The sequence below is a fragment of the Daldinia vernicosa genome, assembly GCF_022497035.1.
Source record: "Daldinia vernicosa strain CBS 139.73 unplaced genomic scaffold F5Y00scaffold_15, whole genome shotgun sequence".
In the NCBI taxonomy this organism is placed as follows: Eukaryota; Fungi; Ascomycota; class Sordariomycetes; order Xylariales; family Hypoxylaceae; genus Daldinia; species Daldinia vernicosa.
The window spans coordinates 487,992-506,118 of record NW_025953931.1 but is presented as its reverse complement, the minus strand read 5'-3'; the positions used below and the strand labels follow the sequence as shown (position 1 = coordinate 506,118).

At 44.9% G+C, this 18,127-nt stretch overlaps 7 protein-coding genes across 7 annotated transcripts; 4 read left to right on the top strand and 3 right to left on the bottom strand.

Annotated features, from left to right (window-relative positions):
- Positions 1 to 52: 52 nt before the first annotated feature.
- On the bottom strand, positions 53 to 2,184 carry F5Y00DRAFT_37422 (uncharacterized protein). Its single transcript, XM_048013565.1, has one exon. The coding sequence runs from the start codon at positions 2,017 to 2,019 to the stop codon at positions 109 to 111; it is 1,911 nt and encodes a 636-aa protein (XP_047866329.1). The 5' UTR covers positions 2,020 to 2,184; the 3' UTR covers positions 53 to 108.
- Positions 2,185 to 3,716: 1,532 nt separating this feature from the next.
- On the top strand, positions 3,717 to 5,792 carry F5Y00DRAFT_233239 (uncharacterized protein). The gene has a single exon (XM_048007284.1). It carries the CDS (start codon positions 3,899 to 3,901, stop codon positions 5,459 to 5,461), a length of 1,563 nt encoding a protein of 520 aa, XP_047866328.1. The 5' UTR covers positions 3,717 to 3,898; the 3' UTR covers positions 5,462 to 5,792.
- On the bottom strand, positions 5,793 to 7,843 carry F5Y00DRAFT_233238 (Dihydroorotase). The gene is made up of 10 exons (XM_048007283.1): positions 7,616 to 7,843; positions 7,543 to 7,555; positions 7,437 to 7,463; positions 7,314 to 7,379; positions 7,163 to 7,241; positions 7,029 to 7,112; positions 6,764 to 6,882; positions 6,641 to 6,704; positions 6,437 to 6,581; positions 5,793 to 6,366 (listed from the first exon to the last, which is right to left on the bottom strand). The coding sequence occupies exons 1-10, from the start codon at positions 7,744 to 7,746 to the stop codon at positions 6,009 to 6,011; spliced, it is 1,086 nt and encodes a 361-aa protein (XP_047866327.1). The 5' UTR covers positions 7,747 to 7,843; the 3' UTR covers positions 5,793 to 6,008.
- A 189-nt stretch (positions 7,844 to 8,032) lies between these two features.
- F5Y00DRAFT_268518 (uncharacterized protein) lies at positions 8,033 to 9,592 on the top strand (the record flags this gene model as incomplete). The annotated part of the gene is made up of 1 exon (XM_048012270.1): positions 8,033 to 9,592. The coding sequence occupies exon 1, from the start codon at positions 8,069 to 8,071 to the stop codon at positions 9,590 to 9,592; it is 1,524 nt and encodes a 507-aa protein (XP_047866326.1). The 5' UTR covers positions 8,033 to 8,068.
- Positions 9,593 to 10,144: 552 nt separating this feature from the next.
- F5Y00DRAFT_268516 (sulfate permease) lies at positions 10,145 to 12,738 on the top strand (the record flags this gene model as incomplete). Its single annotated transcript, XM_048012269.1, has 5 exons — positions 10,145 to 10,427; positions 10,482 to 10,627; positions 10,687 to 11,230; positions 11,281 to 12,137; positions 12,193 to 12,738. The coding sequence occupies 5 exons, from the start codon at positions 10,145 to 10,147 to the stop codon at positions 12,736 to 12,738; spliced, it is 2,376 nt and encodes a 791-aa protein (XP_047866325.1).
- Positions 12,739 to 14,185: 1,447 nt separating this feature from the next.
- Positions 14,186 to 15,215, top strand: F5Y00DRAFT_260692 (POZ domain-containing protein; the record flags this gene model as incomplete). The annotated part of the gene is made up of 4 exons (XM_048011059.1): positions 14,186 to 14,250; positions 14,320 to 14,446; positions 14,562 to 14,646; positions 14,704 to 15,215. 4 exons carry the CDS (start codon positions 14,186 to 14,188, stop codon positions 15,213 to 15,215), a joined length of 789 nt encoding a protein of 262 aa, XP_047866324.1.
- A 525-nt stretch (positions 15,216 to 15,740) lies between these two features.
- F5Y00DRAFT_268514 (ankyrin) lies at positions 15,741 to 17,474 on the bottom strand (the record flags this gene model as incomplete). The annotated part of the gene is made up of 6 exons (XM_048012268.1): positions 15,741 to 15,847; positions 15,908 to 16,015; positions 16,077 to 16,475; positions 16,538 to 16,763; positions 16,824 to 16,915; positions 16,988 to 17,474. The coding sequence occupies 6 exons, from the start codon at positions 17,472 to 17,474 to the stop codon at positions 15,741 to 15,743; spliced, it is 1,419 nt and encodes a 472-aa protein (XP_047866323.1).
- Positions 17,475 to 18,127: the final 653 nt, after the last annotated feature.

Genomic DNA, 18,127 nt, shown 5'->3' with positions numbered 1-18,127 from the left:
ATCTTATATCTTATCAATCAACTACCTTATCAAACATTGTTACCCTTGTAGATGCTGATCCTGGAACTACCTAAACACCACACCACTCTGTTATATCTCCTTTACAAGTCATGCTAATGTACGCCCATCCGAGGCGCTGTCTGTATAGCATCCGAGATAAGTAGCGGTCCCATTTGCTGCTCTCAGAACGTTGTTATTTCCCTGGATCGACTCTGTCTGGGTGGGCTGTGGTGTAGCAGACTGGGACTGACTCGGCGAAGCTTGAGCAAGACTCCAAACACTCATTTTGAGGCTACCACCACAAAATCCACGCGAGTCCCCTTTGCACTTCATGTCGCACCGACTACTATCTGCGATGAGAGTGCCCGTGTTAACATTGCCGCAGTAGCACTCTTGCGAATATTCTGTCCCAGCTAACGAGTATCCCTTGCCTTTACAATATGATGCGCACTTCTCGTTCGTCATTGCTGCCGTGTCGAACATGCTATCGTTACTTAATGCTCTATTGTTTCCACCTGGATCGCTAAAACAACCCATGTATGTCGCGCTGCCGTTGTTAATCGTTGTAGTATCGACTAAAAGCGTCGTTACGGATTGCGAATAGGAGGTGTCGTTCCATATGGCTAAGAGGTTTGGTGCGCCGCACCACTCTGTCGCATTACCAGCACATATCATCTGGGATTTTGTTGAGCAATCCGCTATAGCTGCGCTGCCAAGGGAACTCCCGCAATAGCATTCCCTTGAATACTCGAGGCCTGCAAAGGGATAACCTTGAGACTTGCAGACTGATGTGCAGTACTCAATGGTCATATTATCAGCTGCAATCGAGTGCCCACTCAATGTCCTTGAACTACCGCTATCAGATGCGCACCCTGCGAAAGAGAACGTAGTCCCGTCGAGTTTCTGTCCTGCAGAAGGACTAAACATAGTATAGGACTCGTGATAATCTACAGGATTAACAGAGGGTGTGTCTGGACATACAGGCTGAATCGCTCTCTCGGGACCAGGTGTAACTACGTTACAGCCGGGGAGACATTCCAGCATCCCCTTTACTTTCTCGTTAACAATTGGTTTACGCTCTGGGCAATTGGTGGCGTAATAAGGCGTCTGGGACTTGGCTAGCGGCGGGCATTTTGAGATCTGACCGTTGGAAGAGTCGTCGTTGACGCACTGCTCCAAAGCATCAGCAAGAACTTCCGTATCCCAGCCGTTCATGAAGTCTCCGTGAAAACTGAATCCGGTAGGATCACCATTCGCGAAGACGAATTGCCCGCCTGCCTCCTTATTTATGTCATTCACACCATAAATGACCTCGAAGAATAAGTGCGCCAGCTGTCTTGGATGCGAAGGCGGGCAGACGCCATTGTCGATACCGGACATATATGCCACGTGCGACTGGTCAAGTTGGTAGTCTTGCCCGTTCCAGCATGATGGGAATTGTATCTGAGCACGAAGACCGTTGTTGCAATCGGTGCGGAACATGTAGTTCTGTTCCGGGATGCTACCCGAACTATCAAGACACGCAAAGGACACGCGGTCGGACACCAGACGGCTTCCAGAGTTTCCGCCGGCAGAGTAAGTAAAAGATGTGGTATCGTTTGATCGGAGGTATGGGTCCCCTGACACCATCCGGAATCCGGGTGGGAAAGGTTCAATATTAGACCGGTTTTCTCCGCGCCCAAGATAGTAGACGACCGTCCCGCCATTGGGAACTTCCTCGAGGCTTCCGTTAGCATGCTGATAGTAGAGCTGCGGTGTCCAGTAGATCGACTTGTCGTCTTGCACTTCGCACGAGGTGCACTGCGAGGCAATTAGGTCTTCGTAGGTATTCGACAGACCAAAATTGCTTGCGCCGGAGACCTTATGGACATGGGCTGAAACAGCGCCGGGGGATACGTTAGGATCTAGTCGGCCGGTTTGGATAATGGAGCAGGACATGCGCCAGTAGGCGTCTGCGCCGTGAAAACAGGCAGATGACGCCGCTAACACGCCCAGTAATACCCTTCTTGAGTTGTCCATGCCGGGCAGTAGTGCGATAGTCAATTAGGGAATAAGATTCACATATTCAACGAGAGATTCCTCTGCTTATAGACTTCCCTCTGAACGAACGGATGAGAAATCATACATGCGCTATACACCTTGCGCGAGTAAGTACACAAGGACAAGCCGCGCCCAATGCCTCTTCTGGCCAAGGTTGGATTTCAAACACTACGAAATATCTCCAAGACACCGACTCTGAGGAAAGAGTGCTATTATTGGAGTCATATGCTCTTTTGGTCCAGAATAAGTTCAAGTGGGGATACTTAAGACATATTATTCTGCAGTCTATAGCAGTAAGCAGTCTAGACCTATGCCTCTAGACGGGCGAAAGGATCTTGGTGAATACCGCAATGTCTCGCCTGGTCCTAATAGGGGGAAACCTCGATATCTGTGTGGTACGACCGTCTGTTGGGGGGGACAATTCTCGTGCAACGGTATTACCGACTTAGAGATCGTGTGTGTTACAACCTTTGACTGACGCTGTGCTGGGAATAGGCAATTGTCTAACCCCTGAGCTAGAGTATATACCAAGATGGGACTGGTACCTATTCACAAGAGCTCTACCGAGTGAAAGACTAATACCCTTCAGTAGACTGGGTAGTCTAAGTAACTCTTCCCGGTGGGTTGATTTACGGGCATATCAGAATATAGGTAAACATCGTAGCTGGGGATCGGAAGTAAGGTAAACTGAACAAAGTATCCTTTTCTTCTTATTGACTGTGGTTGGTACTTACCTACCTGATAGAGAAGATGAAAATGTTCGAAAATTGGAACTGTCCTCATGTTTCCTCCTATCTTCTAAAACTCATATTCCATAGGTAGCTAACTACGAGAATTTTATAATGTGACTATTGAACAATTGCCATTTCTAATTGAATTAATAACACTTACTTAGGATTACTAATAGCTACTTGTTATATGATTTCTAACTCCTAGAAGAGCGATAATGGGAATGAGGATGAGAAAGACGTGAGTTGAGAATCTTTTACGGATCCTTGCAGATGGGAGGATATGTATGGTTTAAAAGACTCCGCCTGACCTGTCATTTCCTGTAAGTGCGTCATATGAGAGTGAAGCTCAATTTAATTGTTAATATAGATAGTATTAAACATTTTCGTTACGTTGTACATGTGTCTTGGCTATTTTTAGTCCGTTCCGAGACGAAAACTTTTCTGTTCAAGATATTATCTACATACAAGCAGGCATCTGGACTACGGATGAATATTTTATCATTTTACTTATGCTTGTGGAGATACAAGAAAAGGATAAAACCTTTCTCTAAGTACTTCCCATAACTAGGTATGTATATGTAATAATGTTTAGTTATAATATCTCATACTTTCTAGTTCCCACCATGAATAACAGGTTACGAAAATGCTGTCTAACTACGTAATGATGCCCCATCATAGTTGAAACATTTCCAGCCGCAATTCATAATGAGACAGCGACGTAGGGTAGCAAAGTGACCAGGGTCTGCGCCGTACACGGCAATTAACTGCAATTAACTGGGCCTAATGCAGGGGTTGGGAAGGATGCCAAGGGCGGGATGGCTGGAGCTCATGCGGATCATGATGATCATGATGCGACCCACGATCTGATGTGTCCCGGTCCTAACAGCGAACGCGTCACTGACTGCCCCTTTTTTCTATTTGACAAATTCTTCTCAAAAAAATCCACGAAAAAAACAGAACTAAGAAATTAAAATTTTGTGTGTAGTAGTGACATGCTGTCGAATAGGAATTGAAGTAATTCTACCGTCCACTTAATAATATTAGGACCTGAACCAGCCGAGACTAGAATGATTACCCGATTTTTTCTTGTTTGTTTGCCTACCACATAGCTCCGTTAGGTGATAATTATGACGCTCGTCGGCAGCCCACGAGGCTTGCGGTCTTTCGTCCTTCCAATCGGGCTGATCGCTATTAGTCTCGTGGCTTTGGCATTATACCGCGGTATAGGGGACGACGATGGCTTCCTACGAAACCTCTCTATGATAAATAATGGGAAAGCAACCCAAGCTAGCACCCACGAGAATCACCGCCCGACAAACACCCATGCGCCTCCGAAGTACAAGGAAACGCCAAACTTTGCAGCCCCTTCTGCGACCGATCCATTCCCTCTCCTCACGAACCCGACAGCAACACCTCCGCCTATTCCAGAATATAATGTCCCCCGTCCTGGTTTACATCGAGAGTACGGCCTTTCATATACCCCGCCGCTCTTCATTGGATTTACCCGACAATGGCCAATGCTTCTGCAATGCGTGGTTGGGTACTTGACAGCGGGATGGCCGCCTGAATCCATCTTTGTAGTTGAAAATACAGGCGTACAAGATGCGAATGCGCAGGGAAAGCTTAGTCTGCAAAACCCCTTTTATCTCAATCACGCAACGTTGCGCAAGCTCGGGGTCAACATTATACAGACGCCCGTCTTGTTGACGTTCTCGCAAATGCAGAACTTCTTTCTGAATACCGCGCTCTCCCGGTCCTGGCCGTACTACTTTTATTCGCACCAGGACGTGTTGGTATTTTCGTTCGAGGACGGGCCCGACACGCTGGAGCGTGATGGCGATAGGAATTGGTTCTTTTATGACGAGAAAGAAGAAGCGGATATTATGCGCCCAGCAGCGGCTGGCCAGGACGGATATAAGACCATATATGAAAACTGCTTGCGCGAGCTAAACCAGACCTTGGAAAGGGAGGAGCGTTGGGCCTTCCGTTGGTTCCAGTACGATCATCTTACGTTGGTAAACAGGGCAGCGCTGGACGCTGTAGGTGGATGGGACTCGCTGATGCCGTACTACGGCAGCGATTGCGACATGAACGCGAGGTTGGAAATGGATGGATGGACTATGAGGCATCGTCGTGTGGGCATAATTAACGACGTATCAACTGTATTAGAGGATTTGGCCGCATTGTACCGCGATCCGAACGTGGTCCCTAGATTTATCGATCCGAATCCAGCTTTTGTACCAAAGGAGCAATCCAAGGAGGCGCAGAAGGAACCATCGAAAGGGGAAGAAAATGGGACGGATAAGGAACAGAGCAAGGACGGAAAGGAGGGAAAGGAGGCGAAGGTGGATCAGAAAAGGGACGAGAAGGGGGTTAATGGTACCGAGAGTATGAGTGTTGCCAGGTCGATTGAGTATTTCCGGGAGCTGGTTAATGTTGGTAACGACATGGGGGCGTATAAGTATCGCGACAAGAAGAACGCTCGCAACTCGTGGCAAAACAGCCAGCACGGCGGAGTGGGTGAGCCTTATTATTATAACCCGGAGGGATTCGCGGCGTCGTTCTGGATCTTGGCCGAGGCTGGCCGCGAGGTCTTCCGTCAGAAGTGGGGGCACCGCGAGTGCAATCTGGTCGAGGAAACGGCGTTGAAGCTGGAAGATCAGTGGCTCGTCGAAAAGGATTGGGAATAGGCACTGCGGAAAATACATCTACGGGGTGTTGATTCTAGAGTCGTTCTCCTCTGTAGATAGGCTGTTTGGATACTGTAATGATGTCTCCCAAGGGATTATTGGGCAATAGTCAGTAATTATGTGTGGATAAAGACGTTATACTTGTACCATATCCAATGTCTATATAGATTAGGTATCTACTCGTTTATTTCTATGATGTCTCTTCTTTACTAACAGATGTTGATAACTCGTCTCGGGTTTGCGCTGGAGGGTGCAGGGATTTTGTAATATTTAAAACGGGCTCGGATATCCGATCTACTATAGTTAAAAGGAAAGCAAACAGGAAATTGGCGCCTAACACACCTATAAGCCTTATTGATGCATGTTAGACATGCCTGCACAAGCTCTGTATAGCTATATTTTCGTGTGGCTAGTAGAATATGGCATCTTAGGGGCCGGGCCTAACCATCTACTAGAGATACGAATCGACTTTTACTACCTTTTCCCCTTTTTATATCTTAGTTCCTAACTCATTGTCAACCCCCCGTACCAACTCCGGTCTCAGTCATCACGCCTCTTCCCAACTTAAACTAAATACTTCAGTTCCTGCCTTGGATATCCCGACCTCGATGCTCCCATCCTTGCTCGATACACTTGCTGGGATCTTCTCTCCTTTTCTTTCAAGCACGATCTTCTTACCCGAGCTTTCTGGAAGTTTATAAAAGCGTCGTCCAAACTGACTGAGGAACCCGGCTAATTTCTCCTGTGTGACATCTGCTTCCGTAATCACACCACGGTCAATAGCCTCCTCGAGGGCAAGAAGGACGAGCTGCGTCACGTAAGGCTGAGTGTACACGCCAGCCGGCGCTTTGCCCTGCTCAGCAGACGTTTTAGACTGAAGGGGATGAGGGGCACTATCACTTCCACTAATATATATAGTGATGATTAATATACCGATGGGGCGATAAGTATAGAGATTTCTCAGGGATGGCTTACAAGAAGAAATTTGGATCACCGCTGACAACGGTTTTGACTAGTGCGTCCCTATCTGTAGGTTTCTTCGGGATAGGTTTGCAGAAGGCAAAGGGGTCGCAGTGGGCTTCATCGGAAGTGAGATATAGGTGGTGGGCAGTGATTGTAGCTAGTTACAACTATATTAGTATTTCTCACCGTAGAGTAAAGAGAAAGGATATATCATACCACCCACGGTAGGCCCGCAAGCCCGCACAGCTTCAACAGCTGCTGCCGTAGTACAATGCTCGAGCTAAGGCGTATGTTAGTGGTTTTTTGACGCTGGACCCGGAAAACACGTGTGCAACATACTACGATGCGTAGATTTGGGAAACGCTCATGAAGCGTCTTTAGGGTCGGAAGAAATGCTTCTTCCAGAGTTGTACCTTCTGGTGCAAGGGACTCTAGGACTTCTCCATGAAGATTTAGCACTAGGGGTACATAGCTTTGTCAGCTTGGTCTACTCTATGAGAAAGATGAGTGACTACTCGAAAGTCAAAGAGGAACCTAGGCGGGAATAGGATTTCCAGAAGGGGTAAACAAGGAAACGTAGAGCTTGAAAGGTGGCATTATGTACCCATGTCATGTTGCTCCATGGCGGCGAAGGTAGCATAGAAGGACTCAAGATTCGAGACGCCAGATTCGGAGTTGGTAGTTACCCCTGAAATTCGTTAGTTCCATACTCTTGGGGACGAAGAGAATCAGGCTTACCTTGAGGATACATCTTGACACCTGTGATACCAGCTGCTGCGGCTTGGGCAATGACATCGGGTGTTACAGAGGGGTGAAGCTAAGAAAGAGTTAGTCGGGTTAACCCCTATTATAGAAAGACATAGTAAATAACTAGTAGTAGGGAACTTACGAAGAGTGACATAAGAAAGTTTACATCTGGAGCTATCGCTTGTAGCTTAGATCGGTATTCTAGAACCTTTATAAGAGTTAATCACTAGTTTCTAGTAATTTTATACGGTCCGTTTATACATACCTGTTCAACAGTAGTAAGGGGTGGTATCTAGATTTGACCGTATTAGAGTATACAAATTCAGGTCTTCTGTGGTATATCCTAGTAGAATTTAATAAGGCTTACATACAAGATTAGGCATGCTGTACTCTTTAGTCAGCTCGCATATTTCCCCTTGAAGATGTCAAGTGAAGAAGGCATACACAAATACAGTGTCAACACCACCCTGGCGCACGGTAGGCACCATCAATTCCATTAGCTCGCCCTGTCGCAAATGGACGTGCATATCTGCTGCGGGCGGCAGCTCAAGCCGTTGGACTTCTTTCAATTGCATCTTGTGAGATTGTTATAATATGTCGCGAGGAAGGTTTCCTTGGGTAATAAGAGGGATTTTCGGTCGTGACGAAAAATGATTTTTGGTACCCTTAAAAGATTTTATACAGTAACTACCTTTTTTAGGTACATCACAAGGTCGAAGTATTACCTAGTGCCAAAGCACAGGCCACATATATTTCAGCTGTTGGAAGATCACGTGAGTAAGCCACATTTAGGGGTAGAAGACAACATCGATCTTATGTTGGATTGGCATGGAAATACTATGATATCCTACTTTTCGGTATCGTTTATTTATACTATAACCCTGCCCCTACATCGAGATGGCTACGGTGGATATAAAATCATCGGATAAGTTATTACTTATGGACTCAAAACATACTGAACCCCAGCGGTTACATACATCGATCAACCTTAAGTCGTCGAAATCTATTCAGCGACATTTTGGGTCAGACCGAACGAACTATCCTCTCAAGCCATCAAGAAACCAACAATCCTTATCAGATCACGCCCAATATACCTCCTCTAATTCGCAAAAGCTATTAGCGAACGATGAGCAACCATCAACAAACAACCCCTATACGCCCCCACCCAATTCGCCAAAATTATCAACAAGCAATAAGCAGTTCCTAGAAGACTACCCCCAACATACCCTCTCTCCAATATTCCTTTCGTCAGCAGATATCGAATCACGCTTCTCATTACACTCCGAGAAAGGCTTCGAGATATTTACGTGGCTTGAAGGTACTCGACAACAACCGTTAGCATCTATACCTACTAGTGATACGCCCTATCGCCCAACCGACTTTGCCATAATGGTTGGCAGTACTTCATCTAGCTTTAGAAATCAATCTGCGCGATCTGAAACTTCCCTACTAATGCAGTACCATAATTTTCGATCTACTATATTCCCTCCCAATCTCATTTACTTCCGGGACGCGACAAACTCGGAGGACAGGGTGCCAGAGGACATTAAATCACGATATTTCGACCCTTTAGTGCAAACAGTACGGCAATTAATAAATCTATCGGATATTCCTCCGGATATACAGCAGAAACAATACACATATCGTAACAAAATAGCCGAATTGGTTAGCTACCAGGAAGCATTCAACTCCTTCATACAGGTTATGGATCTTAAAAGTACTGGCTGGATCGACGGAACCCAACGATTGTCCTACCAATCTCGTGAACGGTTTGATCCTATTGTTTTGCCACCAGCAATGGGCAACAGTAATGAACTTACGTTGCCTAATCCTAGACCCGATATCCTATACGGCTATAACCCTGACTTTGTACCCGATCTACTACCCCCAGACGATCTCAACACAACATACCGGAAGTTCAGAAGTACATCTAGCTCCGAACCTCTGGTTTATTTCCCATATCTCGCTATACATGCCGGAAATAACCTAACTGGAGTTGAAAATGACTGCATTATTAGCGGCCGTATAATGTTAGATATGACTTGGCCGATATTTGAACGCAGCGATGCAGTATTTCTCCTCGCTGTAACGCCAACTCAGGCGAATCTTCATATCATGTGGAGAGAGTCGATATCAGATCCTCCGATTCAAGATTCGTCGGAACACGCAATAGACATTGACATAGTTATTCGTCGTCAGTATAAGGTAGACTTCGTTGAATCTTTTGCTATAGCTTCCTTGTATGCGTTTTTATCTCTCCGATCAACACTTCATCAGATCCACATTTTGGCCCACGAAAGGCTGGAACAAATTCGACCTAGAATTCAGCAATGGAAAGCCGCCGGTGGACACATGCACGAATTTACACCAGTTGGACGTTACCACACTGCTTCAGTACCAGAAGAAGCAACTGAAAGCTGAATTTTGATGTGGAGTAGGAGGCGGCTGAGCTTAGAAGTGGAGTGCTCTTCAGTGTCCCTCCCAGTGGATTCAGGGGCTGGTTAAGTATGGTACGGGCAACTGATTAAGGATATATACTACTTCATTAAAGATATTAACTAGAAAATAACCGAATATTAAACTGGTATATGATTAGATACGTAGGTTAGGTAGGTAACTAGATATGACTTGGTTTGAGTTACATCCATTCTTCTGAAACTATGTCTTGTATTCTCTACCAGGCAGTTTGCTATGTTAAATTCTTCGACCTGATTAGGTAGTTAATAGGTAGGTACTCAGAAAGAGTGAGTCGTGGGGCTTTGCTTCAGTCACTTAGGTAAATATTTTGTTGTCTCGTATTGTTACTATTAGCAATGTCTACTAGTAAGTACCAATAATTATCTTAGGTAGATAAGTAGCCCTACCGCAGGCCATACTTATTGTATTCTGTTCTCTGGTAGATTTTCTCTTGTCTGCTTCTTCCATTCTTTTGTATCCTATCCTCAGGGGTTGGTCGTGCTGGGACGAGAACTCATGGCTAGAATACTAGGGAAGAGCTTTTCGGCTATCGCGAAGGCGCTTGGTGTAAAAGGTAGTGCTGATGCGCACTTGACCCCAGAGAGCATCGTCCAGCGTAGTAGCGAAGCGATTTCCCCATTCGAGCCATTCGTAGAACAGATTCCATCAACGAAAGAATGGATTCTCGAACAATTCCCGAACCGAATCAACCTTATTCCATACCTCCAAAGCCTTTTCCCTTTTATCGGATGGGCCCGACGATATAATACGCGATGGCTAACCACCGACCTCATTGCTGGTATTGTACTATCCCTTATCCAAGTCTAGCCCAGTATGATCTAACCATTCCTAGGTTGTACACTTAGTCTCGTGATGATCCCACAGGGGTTGTCCAATGCGATATTAACGAATCTAAGCCCTGAATTTGGGCTTTTTACCACATTTGCGGGTGCTTCGATATATTGGATTTTTGGGACATCTAAGGATATATGTGTTGGGGTATGTGTATATGTCCTTTTGGGTATGTGTGGTTGAATACCTTGCTAATCTTTGAAAAGGCAACCGCCGTAATATCTCTGCTCGTTGGAAAGACGGGAACCAGTGTTATCGACAAACATCCCAACTTTACTTTAGAAGAAGTGGCCAAGACTCACGCATTCCTCGCTGGCTGCGTTTTTCTTATCCTTGGTCTCTTACAATTAGGATGGATTATCGAGTTGATACCTCATGTCGCTATTTCGGCTTTCGTCACCGCCGCCGCAATTACCATCGCTCTTGGTCAGGTACCAAACCTTCTAGGGATTAGGGACATCAACACTAGGGGTCCAGCTTATCAAATCTTCATTGATATATGTAAGGGGCTCGGCCGAATAGAGCTGGATGCAGTGGTGGGACTTACAGCCTTGCTACTATTGATGTCCGTAAAGTGGCTATTCCAATACTTGGCGGTACGGAAACCTCATCGGGAAAAGATGTTGAATACACTTGCCTCACTTCGACTATCTTTTACTGTATTTCTTTACATTTTGGTCAGTTATCTGCTCAATAGGAATATCCCGCAAGAAGAGTTCAAGTTCCGTATACTTGGACATATCCCAACAGGTGCGTATATCATTCCAAACGATAAGTCGCCATTAGCTTATGCATGACAGGTTTTGGTCATATTGGGCCTCCAACTCTTCAACCCGAATTGGTGAAAAGTCTTCTGTCTGAGCTTCCGGCTATGGCAATTGTTATCATCGTTGAACATATTGCTATTGGTAAATCCTTGGCTCAGAAGAACGAGTACAGCATAGCACCATCGCAAGAGCTGGTCGCAGTCGGTGCGATAAATTTAGCTGGACCATTTGTTGGTGCTTATGCTTCAACGGCTTCATTCGGCGGTAGTGCATTGCTGTCGAAAGTCCGTGTTAAAACACCCTTGGCCGGGATTTTTAACGCCGTTATTCTTGCCCTGGCTTTATATGCGTTAGGCCAGGTCTTATACTGGACCCCGATTGCTACTATGGCGGCTCTCATAATACATGCCGTGATCGGTTTACCCATTTCTCTTGATGAGTTGCGTAAATTATGGATGGTATCGCCACCAGATCTTGTCATCTACGCTATCGGACTCCTGGCGTCTATTTTCAGTACGCTTGAGAACGGAATCTATGTGACTACGGCCTTATCTGCTTGCCTCATTCTCGTCCGGCTTCTTCGTGGCCGGGGGCAATTTCTTGGGCGCGTTCAAATTTACCAATACCCAAATTCACGCACAAGAAGCTCAGTTACAGCAGATCCACCGTTTACATTGGCAACCCGTCCCAGAGATGCTTTCTTCCGACTCGATCGAAATGATGCATCAAACCCATCCGTCTATATTGAGTCTCCTCGTCCAGGGGTATTCATTTATCGCTTCCCTGAAGGTTTCAATTACGTCAATCAAGCCCAGCATATGGAGTTTCTTCTCGCATATGTAACAAGAGAAACCTGCCGAACCACCGTACTTGACTATAAGAATCCCGGTGTGAGTAAGGTCGCATCTAATAGGAGAACAGTATTCACTAACTTTCATGATTTAGGACCGACCGTGGAATGAGTGCGCCCCCCCTCGTTCTAAAGAAGTACCAAATCAGCTCGGTTCAGAGACCACCAAGCCAACTCTCAAAGCGCTAGTCTTTGACTTTTCTACTGTGAGCAACATCGACGCCGACGCAATAAATGGACTGATCATTCTTCGCAAGCAACTAGAACGCTGGTCATCCCCAGAAACTGTTCAATTGCACTTTGCAAGCGTAGATAGCCGCTGGGTGCGTAGGGCGTTGGCTGTATCTGGATTCGGTTACCCAAGGGGCAGAGAGTTGGAAGCCCCTATTCCCTGGAGTCCGGTATTCAGTCTCGCAAAGAAGAAAATAATGGAAAGGACTAGTACAATACCACCGGAAGGACCCCTTGTTGAACCTACAAGAATAGCTACGACTATTGGAAATTCGGGGAGTGGACATTCTGGTATCGAAACAATCCCGATGGGCACTGGACAATTGGTAGCTACACACGGTACCAACTATCCTAACTTTCATGCGGATCTGACGGCTGCGATTCGGGCTATTACCGCGTTCACCACCTAAGATGGGGTCTGATTACATGGAATGATGATAGAGATGATATATTTGTTCGTAAATCTATAGCGAATTTAATTACGTTATTTTAGTCCTGCATAAGTACGTAATTTCGCTTAGGCTATCAGCTAGTAACAGTAGTAATATAGCTCCATTTACGCTACCAGCAACATGAGATGGAGGTTGGATACCAATTCTACTTTTCCAAGAGAGATAGTTCATACCTTTACTTTTTGGAAACGGACGGTGGGTTTATTCGTGGGGAGCCGAGGTTACTGGGGAAGCCGCTCTGTCTTACGTTGCCTCTATGAAGGTATCTCTAACCAATCTACCGGGTGATAGGGATCAATACGTAGACGAAGATTGGTAGAGTAATATTGGATATGAATACTGTTCAAGCGTCTAAGTTACCTACCTTAGGTAGGTGCCTATATATAGATATTACTAGACCATACAATATTATATTAACCACTAACCACGATATATCATCTGGCTGTTAATATTTATATTCGTTATTGCGTCAATCCAGTAGTTTAGTTCTCTGAGTCATTCAAAGGAAAGGTAATCACAGCCTTGTGGATCCCATAGCAACAGTGACTCAGGCATTCATACAATCAGCGTTTCCAACAAATCAAACGGTTTTTTGATTTATTCGCCGTTTTTACCGCACAAACAAAGACAAAAATCAAATTTTGATGTTTTGGCCAATCAAAAGTATGAATTTTCAACTTTTGAGTGGATCCTAAAAAATATGAGGCTATTCAGACCCTTGTTAGGCCTACTTTTAGTATAAATAGGGGCTTTAAGGGCTTCAAGGGTTTCAGGGGCTAATTTCAGCCCTATTATGCTGGATGACTAAGTCAAACAAAAGTATAAATGTCGTCAAATAAACAAGTTTTCTTATTTTTTGATTTGAGTTTGATCAAGAAAAAAAGGGCGATTTATTTTATTTTATTTGTTTTGTTGGAAACGCTGCATACAATGAGTCAGTCACTACCCTCGTATACGCATATAAAAACAATAGCCAGATCCTAATCCTTATTATCCTAATCATAACTAATACAACAACGATGTCACCAATGTAGGGAATCACAGCTTTATCACACCTAGGTAAGTACCTACATACATCTAAACACCTACATATGTGGGTCTGTAACCATAGTGACTCAGGGACTCATACAATGAGGCAGATGCTGCCTGCATCTACGCATATATAAACAATAGCTAGATCCTAATCCTTATAATCCTAATCCAGTCAATACAACAACGATGTCACCAATCTAGGGAACGACACAGAATCAAATCATCAAACCGCCCAAGGTACACGCAGCCGGGGAGTCCAAGTACTAGACCAAAATATATTCCAACCCGATCCAGTCCAAAACATCCTACCCCATAATCAATATCATCCAACCTCTGCAGACTAGTAGAGTATCAACCTCCCTGCGTCCTCGCCATGCCAATCAAAATTCAAGACGAGTACCTATCATCTAAGGATATGCTCTCCAAGTCCGGCGAAGAGTAAGTTTAAATTCCTAACCGGCAATGCCCCGGTCTTGCTTGACTACGATTCTAACTCGGATGCGACAGCCTGTTAAAGTCTGGGATGTTTTCAGATGTGATAGTTAAGTGCGGAGACCGCGTCTGGAAACTGCATAAAATTATTATCTGCCCAAGATGCCCTTACTTTAACATGGCGTTCAATGGCCATTTCAAGGTAAGTTGTTAGCCCTTGACCAAACCAGACCGCTTTCCGCCATCACACTACACCACGGGGCAACCAAGATAAACCCCACGCTGTAATGTTAAATAAGCTAATATCTGGCTACCAGGAAGCTACCACGGGGGAAATCACCCTTCAGGACCAGGTCCCCGACGATATAGATCAGATTATTCGTTATCTATACACTGGAGAAGGTATAAACCTATCAAAGCAGTATCTTTTATTTAAACTAACATACAACGACAAAATAGTTTCGCAGCTAGTCAGATCCCGTCCTTCCGACTATTTTAAACTAGCAGATTTCTTTCAAATCCGCAGTTTAGTGAGAGAGATCATATCAATAATTGATCTTAAGCTGGATGGTATGGCAACACGTTTAGAGGAGTCAATTCGACCGGGCACGGATCTAGAAGCGGTGTTCACTTGTGAGGAAATAAAGTATTTATTCCGAGCGATCGAGACTTCATATGCCACAGATTCGTCCTCATATGCACCGCTTCGGGATTTGGTGAAAGACTTCATAGTCAAGAGCGCATATAGAATCACCCAGTACGACCGATTTTTAAAGACCTTGGAAAGCATTCCAATGCTGGCTGTGGACATCTGGAAGCTTCTCCAGGATAAATCAACATCAATCGTTAGCAATCGTTCGGGATGCTGGAAGTGTGGGCACAAAACAAATGAGCTGGTGGGAAATCGTCATGGTCCTGTACTCATATGCAGACTTCAGGCTCTGTGCAAAGGCTGCAAAAATTCTTACTAAACTATCCGAAGCGAATCGTACGCTCTGAGGCAGCCGTTCTAGGTTGAACCGGATTCTTAGTCTGAAATACTCAATAATCCCGTTGACTTATAACAATAAAAAATCTCTCTATACGTTCTTCTCGTTTTGCGCCATAGAGTGGAGGGGATATAGTTTACGGATGGCTCTAATAGGAACAGGAACTTCGTATGCCTCTAATACCTATAATGGTGGCTAAGTGACTGTGTCCCATGCTAGTTTATAATATCACATGTTTAAATTATTTAAGACGGCACATCCCACGGACAGGAATTGAATAAACATAATAAGAGTAGCTTCACTTACGTTTCCTGGAAGAAAACTGCGGTTTAGTTTGTTAGTCTGCTAACGACTCTATTTATGAATTATAATAGAAATGGTTTGCTATGTATAACTCTACAACCGCAGATTTCAGAGGTTCACATCTACCCATCATCGTCATTCTTTATGATTGTGATGGAATCCCGTCGGAGCCTCCAGAAGCCAAGACTCAGGAGTCCTTGACTATTATACAACCACCGATAACTCATCAGGGGGTACAATGGTAACATAAACCCATTGCTCAAGTTCAACCTCATTTTGCTTTGAGCCCTCAGATTCTTTATCCGACCGATCTATGATGATGATATTAGCTTATAATCATAGGTTGTGGGTGTATGCGGGTTGCGCATTACCACTGGAGCAGTAGAGGACCCTCTTCAACTGCTTGTCGTTTCGTAGGCTGTCGAAGAACTTCTTGGAGGCTTTGGAGTTTCCGATTTGGCTAACCTGGAAAAGCACGGCTTATAAATGCACGTTAGCGACAGTTGCTGTTGGTATAGGTGAGAAATGTGTAGTGCTTACTCTCAGGCTCATAGCCAGCCTTGATCAACTTCTTCCCACACCCTATGATTGTGCTTCTTAACATATTTGAGGCCTCTGGCTCGGGGCACCCATCGGTAATTATTGACACTAGCAAGGGACGTTTCAGTTCCTTGTTCTCTAGCTTGTCGTACACCAGCGGCTTAAGAATTTTCGTGATTAGGTTCGTCCCAATGTCTGTATCCCCAGTTGGCTGCATGTTGGTCATAATGGTCTCAACTTCCGCCTCGTGGAGTCTACTTCCAGAGACGGAGCTATTGATGAAACGCAACTCTACGCCATCTTCGTCGGGTATAATATAAGTGGCAAATTTCGTAATTCGCTTGACTAAATGTTGCTGGACTTTGATACGGTTGCCTATGGACATGGATGTACTGTCGTCTAGAATTACGCATTAGCTCCAAGTCCTGCCTTGTCAACTTATAGATGGTGTGTTCGCCTACCGCAAAGGATCACTTGCTGGTATAGTGACACTTTTATAAGATCACGGATATCTTTGTCGGACTTGAGCGTCGGATCAGGGGGGCTCGCTTTCAACTTGGCGGCCTTCTCGACAAGCGTGTTGATAAAGGGATCGTCATTCTTGAAGAAACCATCCATGCGATTTTTTGAAATGAATCTAATAATGTCATTCTTATATTCCTCCGCTGTCTTGCTTTCTTGGACTTCCTGTAGGTGAGGATTAGCTAGAACACGAGGTGTGGTAACATTCAGAGTGCCAATACTAACATTAGAATGACTTAGGATCTTGATCTCGCTTGTCTCATAGCTCGATTCGACGATGTCCTTCAATACGCTTGATGTAACAATGTAGACCCAAACTATTAAATGAAGGATGAAGGCCACAATCCTCCAAACGATGTCCATTAGAATCGGGCGCCCCTGGGAGCTACTATTGAGGGCATCAATCATAGCGTCTTTCTTCTTTTTAAAAGCGATCATAGCTGCCGTTTCTCGATCGGAATTCTTCAAGGTTTTATCCGCACCGAGATCAATGAGTTGGCGGACGGTATTGACATCTTTCCACTCGGCGACAACTTTCATCAGAGGTGTATAGTTGGCATCTCCCGAAGACGGCTTGTTGATATCAGCGCCGTGGGCATGAAGCAAACGGATGATCTCGGCACGGTCCTTCTTTTTCATAGAGCCCATCGCGGCGAACCACACGGGGGTGCGGTCACCTTGGGAGAGCTTCGTTGCCGATGCATTATTCTGTAGGAGTAACTTAACAACATCGGTACGACCCTTCAAGACAGCCGTAGCAAGTAGAGTCAACCCCGTCTCCGGATCTATAGCATTAATATCGAACGAGGAAGTTTTATACTGGTCCAGTTTGAACTGATCCAGCCTTCCATCACGCGCATCTTCGAAGATGTTCATCGTGAATGAAGGCGGACGTGAAGATGACGGAAAGATAGGAGGTGTTTAGGGGAACAAAACTGAACTACGTAGAATAGAATGCTTCTACCTCTTGGTTATCCCTCTCGATTAGAGGCATTGCTAAAGCTCGGCCTTTATTACCCAAACTATTGTTATCCTTCTCAAATGATTTGTCGCGCGATAATAAGATCAGCGAAATTACTTTCGCGATATCTGTCTGTGGAGACGGCCTTAAACGAGCTGCACGTAGGCAAGATGTCGCATTTGGTATCTGGCACCTATTGTATTATTATGACGTGGAAACATGCGCGCCATAGAGCCTGTCGATGAACATAAAACTCGAAGCCTATTATCTGGGCAATAGCCAATGAATATATTGTAGCCCTGAACTCGAGTATTAGGTTGACAACGAAACTTAGGACGGAACTATTGATGCAAGCTCATTAAGATAAACCGGTATATACATGTTAATCATCGCCATTGTTGTTATCCTTAATATCATGTGTGTATGGATGAGTGTGATGGTTGGTTAGTCTGGTATTCCCAACGATATTTGTTAGGCATAGAATTGGAGGTAAATGTGATTTGGCAGCTATCCTTGCGACTTTCATAGAATGTAACCAAGTAGAATTCATGCATAACAGCCACCGGGA

What these genes read in the sequence shown, in the direction of transcription:
- F5Y00DRAFT_37422 (XM_048013565.1), bottom strand. Translation starts at nt 2,019, where the DNA reads ATGGACAACTCAAGAAGGGTATTACTGGGCGTGTTAGCGGCGTCATCT.
- F5Y00DRAFT_233239 (XM_048007284.1), top strand. Translation starts at nt 3,899, where the DNA reads ATGACGCTCGTCGGCAGCCCACGAGGCTTGCGGTCTTTCGTCCTTCCA.
- F5Y00DRAFT_233238 (XM_048007283.1), bottom strand. Translation starts at nt 7,746, where the DNA reads ATGCAATTGAAAGAAGTCCAACGGCTTGAGCTGCCGCCCGCAGCAGAT. An exon ending in CCCTTACTACTGTTGAACAG is followed by an intron (nt 7,380 to 7,436) that starts GTATGTATAAAC and finishes ACTCTTATAAAG; the next exon opens with GTTCTAGAATACCGATCTAA. An exon ending in TCCCAAATCTACGCATCGTA is followed by an intron (nt 6,705 to 6,763) that starts GTATGTTGCACA and finishes CATACGCCTTAG; the next exon opens with CTCGAGCATTGTACTACGGC.